Source organism: Pituophis catenifer, unplaced genomic scaffold (genome assembly GCF_029215685.1).
Source record: "Pituophis catenifer annectens isolate HBS135680 unplaced genomic scaffold, rPitCat1.0.hap2 SCAF_3, whole genome shotgun sequence".
NCBI classification, from domain to species: Eukaryota; Metazoa; Chordata; class Lepidosauria; order Squamata; family Colubridae; genus Pituophis; species Pituophis catenifer.
In genome coordinates, this window is record NW_027256883.1 from 156,742,051 (window position 1) to 156,765,124 (window position 23,074).

At 35.5% G+C, this 23,074-nt stretch overlaps 1 protein-coding gene across 4 annotated transcripts; it reads left to right on the top strand.

Moving 5' to 3' along the window:
• Window positions 1-3,999: 3,999 nt before the first annotated feature.
• Window positions 4,000-22,556, top strand: EFCAB14 (EF-hand calcium binding domain 14). 4 transcript variants are annotated; one of them, XM_070941359.1, is made up of 11 exons: window positions 4,000-4,487; window positions 6,128-6,276; window positions 9,026-9,171; window positions 9,566-9,664; window positions 10,661-10,771; window positions 11,521-11,622; window positions 13,247-13,438; window positions 13,536-13,616; window positions 15,057-15,162; window positions 16,515-16,646; window positions 17,775-22,556. In XM_070941359.1, the coding sequence occupies exons 1-11, from the start codon at window positions 4,255-4,257 to the stop codon at window positions 17,948-17,950; spliced, it is 1,527 nt and encodes a 508-aa protein (XP_070797460.1). In that variant the 5' UTR covers window positions 4,000-4,254; the 3' UTR covers window positions 17,951-22,556. The 4 variants fall into 4 exon arrangements, with proteins under 4 accessions (XP_070797460.1, XP_070797461.1, XP_070797463.1 ...); XM_070941360.1 differs by having other exon boundaries at window positions 16,518-16,646; XM_070941362.1 differs by having other exon boundaries at window positions 11,587-11,622.
• Window positions 22,557-23,074: the final 518 nt, after the last annotated feature.

The following is a 23,074-nucleotide window of genomic DNA, read 5'->3' on the forward strand; positions in this document are numbered from 1 at the left end:
CTATCCTTAAAGGAAAAGGCTTCTTTTTTCCTTCCAACAGAATAATTATGTTAATATGGCTAGATCAGTAGAGCCACTTACTTCTGCATCCTGCAGTCCCTAAACAAGTCTGTAAAACAGTACTTTGAAGTTTTGTTAATATTTATTAACAAATAAATGGTTTTGCCATTTGTTAATATTTATTAACAAATAAATGGTTTCGCCATGATGAAACAAGGGCTCTTGTCCCCTTTTGTTTATCCAGTCCCCCCCCCCAGCAAGTTTCACTCACCAATGGAGAATATGCACTTATTTCACTGTTTCATGCTTCCACCCCATCTCCCAGCAAATGGGTTAGGGTGGAGGTTATCAAATAATAGTTAATAGTTTCCTTTACAAATTTATATATCTATGTCATGATCACAACTACCAGTGGGAAAACTGTTTTGAACATGAGATCTAAACACTAGCGATGGGCAAACAAGAAACAAGTGTAACAATGAATAGCGTTAACAAGAGAGCAGAAGTTATCTGCTCTCTTAGAAGTTATCTCTAATGTAACTGCTAAGGTTAGAAGAATAATATATATTTTGTTGTATCTGATAATCAAAATAAATATGATTTTTTTGTTTACATCAAATAAAAGGGCAACAATAAAGAATGTGTGCTATAGACTCAATTTCTTCAAAAAGTTATGGACATGAATGATCTATCTAGGTGTGCCATTGAATCTCTCTTCCAGAACTCTGGCTATTATAAAAGCACATGTGTATTGGGCATAGGGGTTCTCCAGGTAGTGACAGGCATAAAGGTTTAAGATGGTGGTTATAGACACACAATCAAACCCTGTTCCCTTTGGGTGTGCCTCATCACATATTTACAAAGGGGCAAGGTTTCAACTGTATAGTTTTGTTCACCGTCTCAACTTTTTTTTACATTGCCCCCATGCTGCTGGATGGGCATAAAGTATTGGTGAACGAAATTGGGAGACTCCGAAAGCGGTGTGGCTGTACTGGCTGGGAAAATGTCCAGCTCCGACGAGCTTGGCAAAATCCAGCCAGACAAACCGCACCTGGCGGTCTTCGGACCGAAGCTGTCCTGTAGTGACAGTGAAGAAAGAGAGGCAGCTTGGTGTCTAAAGAGGGACAGGCAAGTCCCTTGAATAGCCCGAGAAACGCTCTCCGAGCCGGTGAGGGGTGGGGGGAGGCGATCAGAGTGAATCACCATGAAGCTGGAGCCTCTGAGAAATCTGAGGAGGCAAAGACAGAGCTAGAATGCACTGAAGATGACAAGGAAATGGCTAATGAGAAACAAGAAAGAGAGATGGATAATGAAGAAGACAAAGACAAAGAGACTGACTATGGAAAATTAAACAATTGTAATATTAAGTATGGACAAAAAGAAAAGAAACAAAGAAGGAAGAGAGGGTGGAACAGGAAAAATATAAAAAACTTAATGATTACACTGAGATTTACAGTGGAAAGATAAGAAAGAGACAAAAGAGATGGAAAATAATAAGAAACAAAGGACAAAATAAAGGTTTTATTATTTTAAAATACATAATAAGCATGCTAGGATTAGCAATGAAAAGACACAAAAAAGGAAAGAGAAAGGAGAAACTGGGAAATATAGGGCAGAATAGGAGACTGCAGACTTTTAAAATACAAAAGAAAGGAAGAAGAAGAAAACAAAAGGCAAAGAAGGAAAAGAGGGTGGAGAAGAAAAAATATTAAAAATATAAATGATTACACTGGGATTTACGGTGGAAATATAAGAAAGAGGGAAAAGGGATGGGAAATAATGGGAAATTAAGGGCAAAGATTTTATGATTTTAAGATACAAAATATTAATAATGAAAAGATACAAAAAAGGAAAAGTAGAAACAAAGGGAAAACTGTAATAAATGTCACATGCTCAATAATATTGGAGGTTTATAGAATGATAAGTTTTGACAATATGAATAAACTAGTTGGGGGAAATGTAATATTTGGAATATCTTAAACTATATATTTGAAACAAATAAAAAGAGAAAAGAAGACAAATTAAGAATATTTTAAGAACTAATTGGATTGGGTAAAATGAGAAAGGATTAAGATGTGCTTTATAAATATATATTTGAATAAGTGGAAATATATTGTTAAGATGTTTTGAGAAATATATTTAATAATTGAAATTAAATGTAAAAGTGAATGATAAAAATGATTTAAATGTTATACTTGCAAGAAGGAAAGCAGAAAAAATATATTGGTAAAAGTAAAAAAGATAAGAGATTAGAAAAGTGTTTGAGTAAAGATTTGAAGGAAAAAAAGAGAACAAGATGAAATATATAGTTAATAATTAAAAAGATAAAGGATCGGGCTGCCTGGACTCCACAATGGGAAACATTAAGTTGAAAATGAATACAGCAATAGAGATGAAGGAATTGGAAGGGAGGAGGAAGGAGAGAGAGGAATGGAAAAGTAGAGAGGAAGGAAGGGAAGGGAAAGTAGAGTAGGAGAGAAGGCAAGACAGGGAGGAAGAGAGGAGGCAAAGGAGAAGGGAAGGGGAAGTAGAGAAGAGAAGAAGAAGATGGGGAAAGTAAGTTGGAAGGAGAAGAGGGGGAGGCTAGGTTTGAGGAGAAAGATTGCTGTACAATAAAAAAAAAGATGAAGTGGAAGAAAGGCAGCTCTGAACAAACAAATATAAATATATTAAGAAAAAGAATGAATTGTTTAAGAATAAAAGAGGATAAATATGTATAAATAGTAAAGTTAGAATTTAGGGATAAATGAAAAAGATGTTTACGTATGCAAGTATAGAAATATACTGAGGTATATTCAAAAAAAAAGAAAGGGAGGAAGACGATATTGACAAAAATTGTAATTGAGTAAAATATATTTTAATTTGACTAATTGTATAAAATAAGAAACGACCAACACTCTGTTCAAAAAAGAAAGAAAGATGTGGGTGAAGGTGGGAGAGGAGAAAAGAAAAAAACCAATAAAACTTTTTTTTAAAAAAAAAACATGCCTAAACTAAAGGCTTTTTAAAACATATGACTGAAGACTTTTTATAAAGCTAGGACTACAATTTATTATATTTCTGAAAGTTTTCTCATAGCCAATCAGGGACTGATACTGCAGGGAAAATCTGCAGAATTTTAAATATGAGCATGTAATAAATTTATTTTACAAAATTAGAAGAAACTTTGAGGACTTTCAAAATATTTTTTGAGCCAATATCTTAGGTAGCACAGCTGGATATGACCCTAAATTGATTTTGTAGCTTTTTGAATTCTTAAATCTTAAATTTGAATTGGTATTCCCATGTGTAACCTTATTTATTGGATATTCTGTTTTAATTTGTCTTTTAACTTTTGTATTCTGTTTCTTTGTGAGCCGCCCCGAGTCCTTCGGGAGAAGGGCCGCATATAAATCAATCAATCAAACAAACAAACAAACAAATAAATAAATAAATAAGGCTCTTTGATGAAGCCAAGCTTTTTCTGAATTTCCAACCATCTTGTCTGGGGAGTTCGGGTGAATTCAGAAGTTTGCAACTACATTGTAAGCCTTTTTTTTTTTTTGGTCTATTTTCTCTATGCTGTTTTACTTTTTTTCCCTTCCCCCTCTAGTCAGCATGTCTTTTTTTCTCCACTCTAAGTAATTAATGACATTTGAAGCAGAGTAGTTGATCCAACGGCATTTCATCGAGAAGATCTATTCAATCATCTTTGCAAGTAAAGTGTCATTGTAATTTATCCCATTTATCTCTCTCTAAGTCCTGGCCCCTTTAATTGGTTAATTTATTTACACTCCTCGCTGTGGGCGGGTATTAACCGGTTCCCCGGATGTAAATGTCACTAGCCAATGAAAAAAAAGGCTAACATAGCCCAATAGGGAAGAAGGCAGAGGTAAGAAAAACAATCTTTTTATCCAACAGGAGGAGGGGATACTGGTAGGTTCTGGCCCACGAGCAAAACCCTCCAATCGGTGTCTCCGGTGCTAGCAACTAATGGCTCCAACCCTTTGGTCGGCGAGGAGCAAGAGGAAGCGATGTTCTTCCCACGGCCATGGCTGGGGTTCCTGCGGCGGCAGCTAAAGCCGGTGGGAAGAAGAATCGGCCACAACGGCATCGCCGAAGCCTGAGAGATCCGGCCCGGCCCTCTTGAGACGCCCGTCTGGGCGGTGAACGTCGGAAACGCTGAAGCTGGCGAGCCGGGGCCCCGAGTTAGGAGCTCCTCCTGCGTTGCGGAGCTCGGCTCCCCAGAGCCTCGCCCCGGCTCAGCAGAAGAGGATGAAAAAACGCAAGGAGCTGAACGCGCTCATAGGCCTCGGCGGTGGAAACGGCGACCGGGGAAGCGGAAGCGGCGGAGGCGGCCGGCTCAAAAAGAAGCATCCCAGGAAAGGCTCTGCCTCGGGGCATCGGTTGCTCCGCACCGAGTCTGCCGAGAGCATCACCAGCAGTTCCTCTGATCCGGATTACGGGGATAGATTCGGACTGCAGGGCTCCCGCACCCGCTTTTCTAAGTGAGACCCGCATAATCCAGGGAGGAAGGGAGGAAGGTGGCTGGGAAAGCCGGGATGGATAGGCAGGGTACGGGAACCGAGGATTGTCTGTGGGGATCGGGAGGTTTAGAAATGGGAAGAGATTGCGGCGTTTTATGGAGGGCGTAGAGAAGGTTTCAGTTTATACAGGTAGTCCTCGATTTACAACAATCCACTTAGTGACCGAAGTTACAACTGGCACTGAAAAAAGTGTGACTGATGACCGTCTTTCACCCTTATGACCTTGGCAGCCATCCCCATGGCCACGTGTTTTACATTCGAAAGCTTGACAGCTGACTCACATTTATGACGGTTGCAGTGCCCCTGGGATCATGGGATCAACTTTTGCAATCTTCTGAGAAGCAAAGTTGATGGGGGAAAGCCAGATTCACTTAACCAACCGGGTTACTAATTTTAACAACTGCAGTGATTCACTTAACAGACGTGGCAAGAAAAGTCGTAAAACGAGGCAAAACTCACTTAACACATTCCTTGCTTAGCAACATAAATTTTGGCCTCAATTGTGGTCGTAGGTTGAGGACTACCTGTAATCGACTCAGAATTTTGTAGAAGCCGAGTTAACAGGTATTGAGAAATAAGGTTGGATTTGGAATGAATATAAATCGGAAAATATAGCAGTGGAATAGCAATATTATTAACATAGCCTTCAATCTGTTGCTCTGATTTTGTGTTGGATTTTAATTCCAAAACTTCAGCTGTTAGCTGCTTTGGATTGATGGTAGTTGTAATCATAGCTCATTTGGAGAACATCAAATTGCTGAGCGCAACTGGAACTGAAAACGATTGCTGCTGAGGTATGACTACAGCAACACAGTGTGGAGAATTGGCCTTTCCTGACATAGTAACTTGGGTGTGTTACTTGTACAACTTATCCCGGTGTTGTTCTTGTGGTCTGCTTAATGATGCAGGTATGGGGAAGAATGATATTGTCATTCTTTCTGCTTGAGTATTGTCAGTTTGCAGAGATTATACTGTTAATTTGATTCCATAATATGATTTTGGTTGCAGTAGTACATAAACATATATCAAAGCATAATCTGGTTTTATTGGCATTTGTTGTACATTTGTTTTTACTTTGTAATGTTTCTACACATATTCCTGTGGGATAAGGTACTTTTTTCTTGTACTTTTGTTTAATGTGTTCAACTTCAAAATTCTATCTCAGGCTTGATGTAGAATAACACTATTTGTTCTTCTCTGAGTTCTATGCATAATTTTATATGCTTCAGTCATATCACCCTTTTTTAAGCCAAAGTATCCCAAATATTGTAGCCTTTTCTTATATAGATGTTTCATATCCTTGATCATTTTGGTTGCTATATTATGCTTTTGCTTTTTGCTTTTTTTTTCTGTGTTATATTTTCCAAGTACTATTACCAGAACTAAACTTAGTATTTCAGATGCAGGACAAGGATAATACAATATTGGCAGTTCTATTTTTATTCCTAATTTTTCATAGCATGGAATTTCATATTTGGTATAGTACAATTATATAGAATTAAAAAGCAGGATTGCTTCCTACATTGAATTTAGTAAGGTATTTGTTTAATGTAATATTTAGCTCTGTTCGCAAATACCAATTTAAAACATTTTTAATGTAGGGGTGACTACCTGCGATGCTGCAAACTCTGCTGCCCGTTATGTACTTTTGTCATCCTGGCTGCTTGTGTGGTGGCCTGTGTTGGATTGGTATGGATGCAAGTTGCTCTCAAAGAAGATCTGGATGGATTAAAGGAAAGATTTAGAACCAGTAAGTTCAAATTTCAAATATTTGCCATCTCTACGGGGAAGAAATTAGCATATAGTTTGCCTTTAGCATGCATTATGGGGCAAAATCATATATTCCCATTTTCTTAAGAATATTTTACCAAAAGCAAAAACAAATATCCTCTGTTTTGTTTTAAATTGATAGAAGGTAGTACTGTATGTTTAGGCAAACTTTCTTCTTTATAGAACATAATGCTGTATAAAGCAAGTAAAGAATGAATGGATGCTCATTTCAGAGACCAGGAATATTTTATATTTTCAAAATTCGGAACAGCTCTCTATTACAGAAATAGCTGCATCTGTCTTGGTTATAATAGACAACCTCTGCACCAGGGAGACCCTAATTGCTGTCCTGTCCTACATTCTAATGTTGATATGGACACTGCAGATTTTATATTTCAGTACAGGTAGTCCCTGACATACAACCACAACTGAGCCCAAAATTTTTGCTGTTAACTGAGATTTTTTCTGTTAAGTTAATTTAACCCTGTTTTATGACCTTTCTTGCCTCAGTTATTAAGTGAATCATTGCAGTTGATAAGTTGATCACCTGGTTGTTAAGTAAATCTAGCTTCTCCATTGACTTTGCTTGTCAGAACGTCTCAAAAGGTGATCACATGATCTTGGGACACAGCAACAGTCATAAATATGAATCAGTTGCCAAGCATCTGAATTTTGATCACATGATGAGGTTGCTGGAAAGGTCGTAACTGTGATAAATTATCATGTCACTTTTTCAGTGCTGTTGTAACTTTGGACAGTCAGTAAATGAACTGTTGTAAGTCAAGGACTATCTGTATTGTCAATTTTTTCTTCTTCTTCACCCTCCACTTCTGGGTCTTAAAATATTTCCTGATGAAGATATTGAAAGCTTGTGCTTTTTTTTGACCTTTGGGTTGATGTAATTAACATCTTTTATGATTGGATTTTGAAATTAAGAAGCAAAGAATGAAAAGGACCTTGGAGTAGTCCACCTCCCTGCCCAGTAAAGGAATGTACTATTACAAAATCTGTGATTGGTGGCCATCTGTTCTCTGTTTAAGTAGCTCCAGCCAATGAGAATCACCTAAAGCAGTTTATTCAATTGTTGAACTGCTATTGGAATCTTAGTAATGTCATTTATATTTAAGAAAACAATGTTTCTTCATGTAGGGAGTTGGTGAGTTATATCATACTTAATCATAAGAATTCAATAGCATGAACAAAAATGTTTTTGTTTGCTAATGCTAGTATTTCTGATTAATGACATGATTAACAGATCTTCCATTTGTGGGTTCCTTTATTATTAATACATCTGCATGTAAACAATGTTTTTTGCGAAACTGCAGAAAATAGAGTCTTAAGCATATAGAAAAACGGCACATGCTTATTAAACATAATTAAATATTTTGTGGTCAATTTTAAGGCATGTTTATGACAATTTGATTGCAATCTCTAATAAAAGTTAAAATGTTTGATCCTAAAAGCTTATTGATTTGCTAGTTTACAATGGCTTGCTTCTATTATCGGTGTATTGGATTTCAACTTCATTATTACTAGTGAACACCGAATTATATGTCATCAGTTATGGATTAGAAAAGTATAAGTGTATTGGCATAGATACTTACAGTATATACTACTGAACCTCTGATTGTCATGACCTTTAACTGAGCAAAAGCATGCATCATGCAGCAACAATTTTTGAACTAAAAGTGTACCTCAAATGGACTAATTTACAAAATCCAGGACCAGTGACTCAAGGGAATGAAATTTGGGAAAGATGTAGCTGCTTCTGGCGGTGCTGTACTCTTGCTGTGGTCACATGATCTTCATTTTCACTGCTGTGAGGGCTTCCCAACCAATCTAACAATTCCTTAACCCCTCTCCCATCCAACAGGTGGAAAAGAAGGGAGCAGAAATGGAGGAACAAATCCCCCAGCCCATGCTCTGCCTCTGTCCTTCCCTGATCTGCGTTCTTCCCCCCACCCCCCGTTTCTTTTCTTGACTGGTATTACCTTCCCTGACCCATACAGCACCTCTTTCATGCACACCCCTGCACCACTGCCTGGTGAGAGGGAGAGAAAAACTTTCTGTTGGCTTCCCTGCTAACTTCTTCCTGCAAGTGTACCAAAAGCAAAGTAAATGGAGAAGGAGGGAAGGGAAGAAGGAAGGGAAGGGAGGAAGGAAGGTTATCTTATGCTACCTACCAACTTCCCACATGGAAACTCGATGGGGAAGCAGGCAGGAAGTCAGAAGTTGCTCCCGCTCCACAATTGTTTTTCCCACCTATGGTCTTTGTTTAGATAAGGACATATCTTTGAAAGGATGACCCAATAGGGCATGGGGTGTCTTGTGTTTTACTGTTTTATGAAAAATGAGTACAATAAATGCACTGGGAAGTGTACTTGAGACCTGGAAGAAAATGTTTGTTGTTTATTTGAATTATACTCTGTTTTTCTACTCTAGCAAGTTTTAAGTCTCATATTAATATAATAATTAACGAGAGATAATGTTTCTAAATGCAAGACAGCAGAGACCAAATGCAATTCCCATAATTTGGGAACAGTGCAGGAGAACAGGCTCTTCTGCATATTATGGTAATGATAATGGGCTTCTAAAGCTGGGAATATCTCCAAAAGAACTTAGGCATATTCATAATGAGAGTCATAGCCTCTTAGATATTAAGAATTAGAGCTTGAAAGAAATTATGTTCATGTTTTCAGATTCAATAAGTATTTAATTTTCTATTTTAGTGGAATCTAATCAAAAAACTTCATTTCAAGAAATTCCCAGAATGACTGAAGACCTCCTTAACAAAGAAAAGGAATTGGAAAAAATTAAGAATGGAGATTTGGGGATAAACAAAATATGGATAAACATCACTGAAATAAACAAACAGGTAAAGTGAGCAAGCATTTGTTCAAGTAAAGTTGCATCAAAAATAGTGTTAAATAATATGCAGTATACAGGTCCTCAATGGAAGGCAGATAGATAGCAATTGTTTTATCTGCAGTTCTAATTATCCATTGAAGTCTATGTTTGTCTTGATTGGTTGCAGTGCAAAACCAGACAGTTATAGAGGTACAGATGACAGACTCAATAATTCCTCTGTAAAACTATCAGCAGCACCTTGGGCAGCATTTTGTAGTTCAGGTTTGTTCCTTTGAGTCAGTCTTCAGTCCTGGTAATTCAACAGTAACACATTCATAACATGGTTTTAGGATGAACCTTTACAACAGAAAAGATTAAAAAAAACCTGTCCTGTAAAGTCATTCTTTCATTTGTGATTACAGATATCTTTGTTGATGTTGGCAGTAAATCATCTCAAAGCAAATATGAAATCTGCTTCTGATTTAATTAATCTTCCTGTTACAGTGGAAGAGCTTCAGAAAGTATGTATTATATTTAATACTAATCTGTCTTTAGAATTTTTGTGCTTTAGATAATTTGACAAGTACAGAGCTTTTCATTGTGTCCTTCCTTTCTAATAGGAACTATATTTTATTACGTTTTAATCCCTCTTTATTTGAAAATGTATGAAGAAAACAAAAACATATTTGTAAAACTATTGAAATCCATGAGTTTTCCAGTTTATGTGACTAGATCATGACTAGACAAATCACTTGTAGGAAGAATATAGGGGACAATTAGTAGTGGTGATTTCAGTGTCTTTGCAGTATTGAGGCCTACTAGTAAAACTGGGCATAAGTAATGTATTCAGAATTGTTGTCCTTATATGTTTACAGCCAATATTATGTTGGCTTACCTGGAAATAAGTTCCTTTTTCTATATGTAAGCTAAGTGCAATACTATAGACAGGTTGTATTTCCAGCACTTTATATATTTTTCCTATAAAGAAAGTAGTTTTCATCATACTTTGTGATCTGATAATAGAACTGATAATACTAGAGGTTTGTGTTTCTAAACATGTTTACAAAATGTTTGCATGTTTTTCTCCAAATATAAAAAGTTTATCATAGGATGTATCTTTTCTTGCATATCCAAGCATGTAGAATGCTGATGCAGTTGGAACCTTCGTGTGTATATGGCAATATAAATTATGTTGTCTGGTTGTGTGTATACACTACAACATATACTTTATATAAGGTTTGATGTGGAAGTGATTTCAATGGAGCAATACAAAGTGACTAATTTTTTCCATGACCTCATTCCATATTTTTCAAATGTGATATAAGTTCCCAGTTAAATATATCCAAGAAAATAAGTTGTTATTCATACTGCAATAAATGAGATTTGTTAATGTACATTCTTTGTATTTAATGTAACCAATTAAAATAATTCCTCATTGGAGTAAACACATTTGAATTTCAATTAGTTGATCAATGAATGTCTGATGCTAAAAGATTTGCTGTTGGTTTTTTTTCTAGAGTGTCGCTACTATAGGTAGCACAGTAACTAGTGTTCATCATGATGTTGAGGCCATGCAAGCAGCAATTGAAGAGCAAAAGAAGACTCTAGAAACTCTCCAAAAAGAAATAGTAAGGATGTATAGACGTTTCACAAGAGTACATTCTGTAGCACATCCTATAAGAATTTCAGATTTGATATGCAATTTAAAAATAAAAGTGGCTGAGGCTTCCCCCCCCCTCCCCATTTTCTTATTTAAAACCCAGTGGTGGGTTGCCCCCGGTTCGCACCGGTTCTATAGAACCGGTAGTAAAACCGGCAGGAGGCTCCGCCCACTGACCCTGACATCATCAAAATGCTTCTGTGCATGCGCGAGCAGCCCCGTTGCGAACCGGTAGTAAAGGTAAGTAGAATCCACCCCTGTTAAAAACCCCTATGGACTTATTAAGAGAAAATGATGTTTATTGTTTACCATTTTAAGTGGAATATATTTTATGTTCTTATAGGTTTGTTAAACTTTATCAGGTCTTAAAATCAATTTAAATTTATAAACTTTATATAAGCAGATTTGTAGATATTGACTGTTTATCCAGATGGAAACATTTTAATATTAACATCACATTTTAGGCAGTTAGTTAGACACTTCACTTTTCTAGCTATAACTCTGCTTCATATTCTTCCTGCATAAAAACCTTAAATTCAAATTTAATGTCAAGTAAAGCAAATGCCAGTATTTTATGGCTGCTCTCAAAAGGTTTACTGTCTTCCCTTTGCTTTCTTCTCCTTCAGTTATTTACGGAATGTATATAAGAGTTATGCTTGATGGGTTATGAATATTCTAATAATAACTGGTTTGAACACATATCTTAATATATTTCAGAATGAACACACAGAAGATGTTAGACAAAAGCATTTACCTTCCTTTTCCTCCTCTTCTGTCCCCCAGATAAATGAAAAGAATATGACGAACGTTTGTAAACAGGTGCTGCTTTTTTGCTTTTAAAAGCTTTGGAAATCACGGTTTCAAAACTGTTATGTAAAAATAAAGCCAGGATAGCTTTGCATTGTTATATTCCTTAGTATTATTTTTGGAACACAAATGCTGATATTTATACTGTCTCTAGAATGAAAAGAATAAGTAGTCAAGAAGCTATTGCTGTTGCTTCAAATGCATCTATCTTATAATCGTTGAGAGTAGTTGCAATATGATAAAGACTTAGGTATCACATCCACAATAGAAAAAAGATGCAGTTTCTATAAAACAATTATTCAGTGTTTAAACACTCCCAAGTATCTGACTGTTACTGAATTGGTCCTGTTATCTTCCTATTAGTCACCTGGCATAGGTGGAGTAATTTAGAATTCTTTATTGGCCAAGTGTGATTAAACAGACAAGGAATTTGTCCCTGGAGCAAAAGTTCTCAACAATAATGACAGATCATTGTAATAATACATTCATCATAAAACATTAGATACAACACTTAGTGATAGTCATGGATACTAAATAAGCAATCAACATAAATCATACTGGGATACTAAGTAAACAATATAAATTGTAAGATACAAGCAACAAAGTTATAGTCCTAAGAAGATAAGGAGATAGGTAACAGGGAAGATGAGAATAATGATGATAATAATACCTTTCTAGCTAGTTTGACAATGTTGTGAGAGTTAGTTGTTTAGCAGAGGAATGGCATGGGGGGGGGGGGTGGAACTGTCCTTGTGTCTAGTTGTTCTGACATGGAGTACCCTATAGAGTCATTTTGAGGGTAGAAGTTGAAACAGTTTATGTCTAGGATGTGAGGGGGAAGGGTCTGTAGATATTTTCACAGCCCTTTTTCTGCTCGTGCAGTATACATGCCCTCAATGGAAGGCATATTGGTAGCAATTGTTTTTTCTGCAGTTCTAATTTAAATTTAATAATTTAAATCCCAACATATTATGAAAATATGTTCATAAAACTTCAATGGCATTCTAATACTTTAATGATTGTGCAGAATCCATAACAGCCACTGAAATTGGCCTGCATCAGAGAAGAGGTACATGAGATAACATCTAATTCTGCTTCTGTCTTTGACTTGCAATTGAGCACACTTCCATTGCTAAGCATGACAGTTAAGTGAGCTTTGCCCCATTTTACGACTTTCTTGCCACAGTTGTTAAGTGAATCACTGTGGTTGTTAAATTAGTAACATGGTTGTTAAGTGAATCTGGCTTCCCCATTGACATTGCTTCTCAGAAGATTGCAAAAGGTAGTCACATGACCCTAGGACACTGCAACCATCATAAATATATGCCAGTTGCCAAGGGTCTGGATTTTGATCATGTGACCATGGGGATGCCACAAGATCGTAAGTGTGAAGGACAATCATAAATCATTTTTTTCTGGTACCACTGTAACTTTCAAAAATCACTAAACGGTGGTTGTAACTCGAGGGCTAATTGCATATTCCTTTGGTATACAGTTTGTTTTGTTGAACTTGAAAAGGCTACAGAGAATAGTTTATAGTGTACTGGATTCATTAAGATTATGTTGTTCTTATTTTCAATAATTTTGTTGCGCTGCTTTTATAGTCAAGTAATCAGATTGTTTTTCTGTTAAACAGGATAACCAATATCTAGATATCTCTATAGAGGAAATGAACTCTACCCTAATGTTACATCAGAAACTGAATGATTTAAAATTTTTCAATCTGGATTCCACAGTCACCAATCTAAGCTGGAAAATTACTTCCTTAGAAAATCACATGTTCATTCTGAACAAACCGGAAAAGAGAAAGAACCTTACTTTTGGTATGGTAAGTGTTTAACAATTTTGGGAATTAAACACTTGCAATATGTTATGATGCATAATAGTAAGGCACAAGCAAACACATGCATTATTATCTCTTGCAGGTGAGTAACCTAACTACCTCGGTAAATATGGAAAGTGAATCAAGAAATGAAACTACTGCTGAAAAAGTAGAAAATATGGAGGTAAGTTTTGGAGAACCATCGTGAAGGTGATTTTTTAGAGCCCCCTTGAATTGTGTTCCTGACTTTGAGGGTAAGAAGGGCAAGGTAACCAACTCAAGTGAAATGACAGAACAATTAAAGTTCATAGCCCAAATATATACATTTTTCTCCATTCACATTTTGTAAAAACAAAAGTCCCAGGGGAGCTGAAATGTTGAAAAGATTATATTGGTTCAACCTTGAAAAAAAAAAATAAGGATAAACTATATTGCGGTACATTTACAGTGCTGTGTGCCTACAAAAATTACACACACACTTTTAGTTTCTTTATAAATCTACCCACAGAGAAGAAATTCCATTACTGTATTAAAAACAAAATGGAAACAAGTAAAATGATACCTTAGCTTTTACAGTGGTTGATATTAAATCTGTAACTGCTCCAAAGCTGACAAAGCACAATATGTAGGTTTGTTTGTTTACCCATGTTGAGTTCTGTTTAACTGAAAAGTGTACAAGGCTCTTGAAAATGGGTCCTTGTGTCTTCTCTATCTACATAGAGAAGCTACATAGCTACAAAGCATTTTTATTTCAAACATTTTAGAACTTTAATTATATGGTCACCAATTGATTGAAGTGAGTTTGTTGTTATTAAATGCTGAAAGTATATATACTTCTTAAAAATACTTAAAAATATCATAAAATATTACTCTATGGGGCATTAGAATATCACTTCAACTTTCCTCTTTGTTCAAAACCTTAGATATAATATCTTGATGCAAAGAAAAATGTGCTTTTAAAGGACATACATACGCAAGGCAAAATATACTCAAAAAAACTTTCTCAAAAAAATCAACTTCCTGTTCCTAAGGATAATTCTCATGCTGCAAAACTATTCAGGTTATTTTATGTTGTAGCTAAAGACTAATGAAAGTAATTAACAAATCCAGGGTTTAGTCACATTTTAAGAATATGAGAAACTATAGAGTAACATTATAGCAGAGATTTATACCACAGAATTTTTAGCTTTAAGATTTGAGGAGAGAATGCTAATTTTACCAATAAAATGGGCTTTACTGTGTATTTATGTCAATCATAGATTGATAAATTCAGTATACAATCATGTAAGAGAAGTACAGGAGAGAGATGTTTAAATTTAGTTTATTCAACTTATAGATAGAAGTATGACTAGGTACGACAATACCTGAAATTAGTTATTCTTCATAGGAATTAAGATAAAATTCCTGCTGGGTTTTGACATTGCCAATTCCCTTTTCAATGTAGATAGTTCTGAAACCATCAAAATTATAGTATTTGCAATTACAATATTCTCATAGAAAAAAAGATACATAAATATACTTGCTAGAAACGTATAAACTACCCAGTATATTTTGTATTAAGTGCAATCAAAGTAGAACAAACAGGGCTTCTTTAGAGTTTTTTTTTTTAATTGGTAATCTACAGAAAATAGAAAATGGAGAATCTCAGGTATCCAAACTAAGAGAAAAGCTGCAGTTGATTAATGCTCTGTCAAGCAAATCAGATAGTGAACGATCTGAAGCACTTAAAGGTAAACATCTCATATACATGTCATTTTGTGTATTGTATTAGACTATCCAGCTAAATTCATTTTATGATGCTTTAATTACTGACTTACTTTAACAAATTGTTATCTGTTTCCCAATGCATACCTGAAGGCATGGAGATCTATTTACTGGCTAGCATTTGAATTCAAGCTTCTGAACTAAACCTTTCAGTTGTCATATTTCATAGAATTGAACATCATTTTCAGCATTTATATGTTTGTCAGTTTCCACTTGGGACCACCCTTGAAGACCATTTGGAAGCTAGTGGTAGTAGAATGCAACTGACCAGTGCTGCCTAGTGTAATCACATTACACATTTCCACATGATTTGTATTGATGGCCACTTGGTTTACAGGTGCTTATTATCACCTTTAACATCCTATATCCGTGATGGCAAACCTATGGCACGCGTGCCACAGGTGGCACATGGAGCCATATCTGTGGGCACGCGAGCATTGCCCTAGCTCAGCTCCAGCGCGCATTCGTGTGCCGGCCATCTGATTTTTGGGCCTTGCGGTTCCACCAGAAGTCAGGAAATGGACCGTTTCCAGCCTTTGGAGGGCCTCCGGGGGAATGGGGAAGGCCGTTTTCGCCCTCCCCAGGCTCCAAGAAAGCCTCTGGAGCCTGAGGAGAGGGAAAAAACGGGCCTACTGGGCCCACCGGTAACCTTTTTGCCGTTGGGTGCCAAAAGCGGAGGGAAGGGGGGGGTTGCGTGTGCATGCACAGGGGGGCATTGAATTATAGGTGTGGGAACACGCACGACCCCCCCCCCCCACGCTCCCCCCATTTTTGGCACATGACAGCAAAAAGGTTAGCCATCACTGTCCTATATGGTTTGGAGTTGGATTTCTTAAAAGAGTATCTACTCCAGATGGAGTCTAGGTCCCCTAAGGTAGATCTACTGAGAGTCCCCATTTATCATGAGCTACAATTCTATATCCATTTACAGTGGATATAGAAAGTCTACACACCCCTGTTAAAATGCCAGGTTTTTGAGATGTAAAAAAATCAGATCAAGATTAATCACTTCAGAGTTTTTTCCAACTTTAATCTAACATATAAACTGTACAATTCAATTGAAAAAGAAACTGAAATTGATGATCTGATTAAAAAAATAAGTAATAGTTCTGGTCTTTAAATTTCCAGAAGGCAGTTATACTATATGTTTATTATTTACTTTAGAATACATTTGAAGTAGATACATTTGAAATCTGATAAGATTGCTTGTGACTGCTTTATACCATCTAAACAAAGTCCCCCTCCCCCCACCTTGATGCATAATATTTGCTATTATCAAATAAGAAAAAGAAATGACTACTGTAAAATTACTTGACAGTAGAAAATTCACAGAGCATCACATCAGAGCCTACAAAACTTCCAAGAATTTCTTCAAGATCACTTGGCAATAATGTTGAGGGAAGTCGACACCCAAGAAGCTTGTCCTTACCTGGAATATCCAAACTAGAAGGTAAAGTTGAGGTTTTTAGACATGGAAAAAGAACCCATGTTTTGTGTGCAAAGGATTCTAGAAATTAATACATTTGGATCTATAGATGTCAAAGAGTTGTCTTTACAAATTTAAATTGGGAGTCTACATTTAGAAATGGCAAAATGAATGAATATATAAGGATTTATTTATGATGGTAAATATTTGATTGTGTATATCTCTTTGAGATGGGATAAATGGCTGCTAATTTCAGGTGGAATGAGCAGGGTTGGGATTACAGAGAGATACTTAATCCCATCATCAGTTCATCTGTCTCTTTGAAGTTACCGTTAGTCATAATAACTTCAGAAAATGTTCGTTTAGATCATGTTAGCAAAAAGGGTGAGTCTCTGCTTTTGCAGGATCCCCATGTCCTAATTATCTCTTGATTTTCTTAAATATCTTTTATTGGGTTCTTGCCATGGGTTATCCAATTGAAAATATTAAAGTAACAAAAAAGAAATATTCTTTTTTACGTGGCTTTAACGTGGCTATAATGTATAAAAATAATATAAAATGGGTTGTTATACTACAGTCTACTCTGAATACTTGAAGTAGATAATCAGCTATATTGAGACACTTGGCATACATTAATATTTAGCCATTATCTCTTTCCAAATGTTTAGTGTTGCTTTTGCTAGTTTAATGCATATGTATGGCATATCATTATTGTTTTGGGGTCAGCTCAGACATAATGATTTTCCATAGTTTAATAAACTGAAAACGAGGTTGCATTCTAATTTCATATCATTTCTTTTTCCATTACAAAGCGATATTGACCTTTTTTTTGGTGGTTTTAATAAACCATGATAGTTTTATACATCCCAGACATAATGAAAGTAGCCTTTGTTTAGTAAGTGTACACTAAACTGCATTTTCTGAATTGCAGATGAATGAGCAGCTCTAATTAAATAATCCATGATAGAAATATCAGTGCTGACAGTAAGGAGACTGAGTTTGAGAGACATGACACTATTATTGGCACAATAAAGTTATTTCTTAAGCACAGTTGCAACTGACTTGTGCAGATCACAGATGTTTGGGGTGATTGAATTCAGGAGAGACCTTGAACAGTTTTTTATGATTTTTTTTTTTTTTTTGTCCTTGCAGATCTTCAAAATTTATTCAGGACTTCTAGCCAAGGCACTAATGACAAGTTATCATATGAGGACCTGGAAAATCTGGTTGAATCTATAGTGGATGATCCACAGAGTTTTCAGGAATTTGATGAAGATGGAGATGGAAGATATTCTATATCAGAACTGAAAGTAGCATTGGGTCTATAGTATCTTTTCTTATAAACACAGTATTGAAGGACTACAGAAGCTATTGTTTTTTTTTTAAAACCAACTGATTAAGTAAAAACTACTTATAGCACTTTTCCCAGTGAGCTACTAGTTCCGTGATAGCGAACCTGTGGCATGCGTGCCCGAAGTGGCACACAGAGCCATGTTGCCTGGCATGCACTGCATCGCTGCTTCTCGATTTCTGGCGCACATCTGCACGCGATGATCAGCTGGCTTTGTGTGTGCAACAGTGCCGGAAACTGGAAGAGCTGGTCTTCCATTTTCCGGCATGAGCATGCACGCTGGCCAGCTGATCGGCACATGCACATGCGTGGCAGTAACCGGAAGACTTGCATGCGCACCGGAAACCAGAAGTACTTTATCCGGTGCGCGCATGCCCTCTAGGCAGCTCCTCTTCCTGGTTGCGGCCCTGACGAGCGAAGTGCTCCCTTTTTGGCACTCAGTCCTGAAAAGGTTCGCCATCACTGTACTAGTCTTTGAAGTTAATTTAGTGCAGGGTCAGCAACCTGCGGCACCGGAGCCGCATGTATCTCTTTCATCCTTCTGCTGCGGCTCCCTGTTGCTGGTCGGCTCCAGAATTGATAGGGCTTTTGTTTAGGACAGGTAGAGGAAAAAGGATGCCATGCTAGGAGGAGACTATGGTGGGGGACTGGACTTCCGGTTGGCTCCAGAATTGAACGGGGGCTTCCTGTTAGGACCTTTGTGGGTCTTTGAGTGTTTAAGCTTGCCGATCCCTGATTTAGTGTAACAATTGACACCTTTTAAATTTTCTGTTCTTTGGAAAACAGTGAAAAGCTTTTATATTTTTATCTGTTGTAACATAAGATATGTTGACCCCTGAAAGTTTTTCCAACTTTTGAGGCCCTGATCCAGGGGTAAATAGCCATGCCTAAGTCTGTTTATGCAAATAGGGCCTATTAATAGCAAATACATTATTGCATTGGTTTGGATTCCCACAGAACTAGGGACATTTTATTTGTCCTGGATCACAGCCCCAGGATTGCATTGCATTGAATTGAATAGTTGTAATGAAAATGATAATTGCACCTTATGACGAAGAATTTTATCTCAGAGTTCTTATTTCCCTTATAAGGGAAGCTCATCTTCAAGTTAAAATATGTGTATATATTGACAAACTTGATTTTATATTTCAAATTTGCCTTAAATTAGCTGCACTTTAGAATAAAATATAAAAATCTGATTTGCAGGATGGGATTCTTCCGTTTGTAAATATTTAAACTAGAATAACTTATACATATTTGGGTCTAATTTTCATCAAAAGTAATCAATGTTCCAGTTTGTATTAAGTAAAAGTTGACAATAGAAAACATTTCTTCTTCCTAGGAATTACACTTGTATGACACTCCTTTCCTATATTTGTTTGTGAATCACCGGAAAGTTTTGTGCTATTCAAGGACTAATTTTTATGCCAGACTCTAAAGGAGACTTCAGTTCTTGAAATTGAGATAAAAAGACATTCTGAGAAACTGGTCGTAAGAATAATATTTTTTTCTGATTTTAAACAGATCACAGATTCATTGTTATTTTCAGTTATAATAATTTTATGAAGAAGGATTCCTGCTGGAAACACTGCAATATTTACTTCAGTTTTTCCTCATTGTATTGGTGATACTTTATTCAATTAACCTTCCCCAGTTTAAAAAAGAATAAAAATGGTGTTAATGGTTAGCATACTTAATATTATCAGTAATTAGGATACTCTCAGAGAAGAATGAGGTGATAAGGACAAAATTATATTTTGTACTAAGTACATCTTTGTGTTTTCGCTCTGTAGTTGGCTGATTTATTTTAACATTAATTCCAATGTGAGGTTCAACTGGATTGAGATTGTGGCATGGATGTGCTATTTTCTCCACATTATAATTAAATCTCCTGCTTCTTAAATTGCAGTTTGAGAAAGATTTCCACTAGGAGTACAGCATCTTCCTATGTATTATGGCCTATCAAGATTAGTAAGCTTTTGCCTTATTAAAAAAAAACATGTGTTTGTGAATGTGAAGTCACTTATGGTGATGTGGCATGAGCTATAAACTTGGAAATTCAAAGCATTTTAAGCTGCTGTATTTTATTTTATTTTATTTTATTTTATTGTTATTGAAAACATCAGATGTTGTCAGGCAAACAAATGGTAGGATTTTGTTTAGTAAATAACCTCATATAAACATTATTCTCTATACAAACCAAACACAGCAAGGTTTTTTAATGTGCCACTATTACTATAAAGCTATTTTAAAAGGATATGTCGAGTAGAATGCTGTCATAGTTGTTGGCTTTCTTTACAGTTTTTAGTTTTTAGCAAATTTAAGTTCTCAGGAATCTCCATTGCCCATCACAAAATTCAGGCTTCTTGGGAGAATAATGGCACTGGTTTCTATCAAAGTACTGAGTACTGGTGTACTAGAATATGATGTAAACAGATGCCTTCCAAAAATTTAATGAACAGTTTTTTGAAAACCAGATTCCCTTATGTAGATAATTATCCAGAATGCATATTGTTTCCTTAAGTTTATATGTTAGCTATACCCATTAAAGCTCAAAATTCATATTGCAAGCTAACTGAACACCAGTATTCTTTTGGATAAAATTAGTTTTATATGCTTTGTGTATAAAAACTATTGACCAAATAAAGCAATAACAATTAAATATAGCAGTATTTGTATGTGTGTATGTCATACGATTGTATAGCAAAATATTGAAGGTATTTTTTAAAGGTGGCTTGTTATGATCCATATGAAAAGAATGACTTTTAATCTCAGTATTAAGTTAATTATCATGAGCACTTTTAGGAATTGTTTTTAGATACATTTTTATTGTAAGAGAAATCTCACTCCAAAATTTTTGATCCAATTTAGAAGCTGAAGTCATAGTCTTCAATAACTCAATACTGTATTGTAAGAGAAATATGTATTTGAAATCTATCCTACATTAAAGGAATGCTTTCAGTAGAAAAAATTACCTAAGGTAAATTCATATTTTGTTATAGAGCAGGAAGGAAGGTATAAGTTATCACTTGAATACCAGCATTTCCTCACGTGTGTATGTCACCACTGAGAAATAAGGCATTCATATTAGGCAAATTTAGGGACATGAAGTGATGAAATGTCTAAACTCTGAAGTTCAAAAGCTTGCAAATTTTCCCTATTTGCAAGCCTTTTAGAAAGCTAACTCTTCATATAAAATCTTGAAGTAATTCTATCTTTCTATTTTTGAATATCATTAGAGCCTTCAAAATGCATTGTTTGTCTTATTAAGTATTTCTTCTAATTTGCAATATTTGGGCATTTAGAAGTAAATTTATGCATATTATCAAGAAAACAAAATAAATATGGCAAACAGAGAACTATAATTGGCTCAAATAAGCACATTCTTTGAAATTATTTCAGGTTAATTAACAATGTGCACAACAGCTGTACAGCAGAATTGATTTGAAATTGAATATGTAGCATTCTTCCCAGAGCTGAGCCTGCCTTTTTAGGGAAGGTTATGTAAGGAAGAGTAATGGGAATTAGCTAAACCACTGGTCAAAATCCTAGCATTTCCCCCATTTTACCTTCATCATCCTTAAGGTATAATACTCTTCTGAACTGATGCCACAAGTCATATCATGTCTATCAGCCAGGCTGAGTAGGATAGCTAGAAGCGGTAACATATTTTAGAAAAACACAAGATTTGGAAATGTTCATGTGGATATTAATCTACAGGTTTTTTTCCAGTGTTCATCTTCGTAGGTGCCCATGAAATGGATTCATTTATTTAGATTGGTAATAACAGAAGGCTTCAAATGAATATTGGATTTATTGAAATGCTTCCAATGAATATATTATTTTTAAAAATTAGATTATTCAGGTATTTCACACAACAATAGAATCCCTTGATAAAATTAGGGACATTTAGAATAGAAAGAATAGGGACAGGGTAACATAACAGTGGAATGTATTGTATCTTTTGTGATTGCACAAAAAATTCTAGTGGCACTTAAAAAGTAAAAATTACTTTATTGCAGATTGTTTTTTTGTTCAGATAATCATATTTAAAGAATTAATAAAATTAAGATTTATAGAAAAGGGTAGTTTATTTGTATGGAGAACCGTAACATTGTAAAGGGAAAAATTCTTAAGGGTTTTGAAAGATCAAAACCTGTTTCTCTTGTATGAGAGTGTTGGCTGTACTTAAAAGTGGTACTGCTTTTTATGCTATTTAAAAAAAAAAGAGTCTTGATTTTATATCTCCAGAGTGAAAATTATGTCATTTTGAATATGAATAATTAATCCGATCTTTAAAATGTTAAAACAATTTTGTGCTATGAATCATAGTGTTCATCTATGGAATTTGTTCTTTAGGATTTGTATTGGAATCCACTGCACTGAAAGTACACTGGTTTTACATTGTATAAAAGCAATTGATTTGCATTGTCCTACTTAAACTAATTGAAATGGTTTATAAAATTGGGCCTCACAAATGTGCAAAAGCTCTAATGGAGTGGATGAAAACTGGATTTAGCTGTTGCATTTTGCACCTATTATGCATTGTGAATGTCAAATCTAAATAAAATAGTTTGTTTTGAGTCTGATGGTTATTTTATTTCATCTAGAAAAATACGTTATAGGATAAACTGAAGCATTCAGCTTTCTCTATTGTTGAAAATGTGGTTCACTTGAAAAAATCCTATTGTGTCCATGGGAATAGCATAGTACATGATAAACTGTTTTGCAAAAACAGCTGCTGTTCCCATATTACCTCTTGTACTGGAAAAAATAAGTTGCTCCAGATATTCACTGAGATGGGCCATGATTTGTACTATATTTTACTTTCAGTTTTAAAAGGCTGCACTATGAGCACCATTTGCTAGCCATAGCTAATTTCACTAATGAAACGTGAGACACTTGGGACTAAACAACGTCTGCTGGTTTTAATTATAAAGACTTCCATACCATTTGCCTTTTGATATATCTGGATATTGCTCCTATATATTAAAAGGTAATTTGTTACTGAAGTTAAAAATAGAAATATGGCCATGTAATATTCAGCTCTTTGGGCAATTGGGATGAAATGCAGATTTAGAAATCTTGGAAGAAACATATA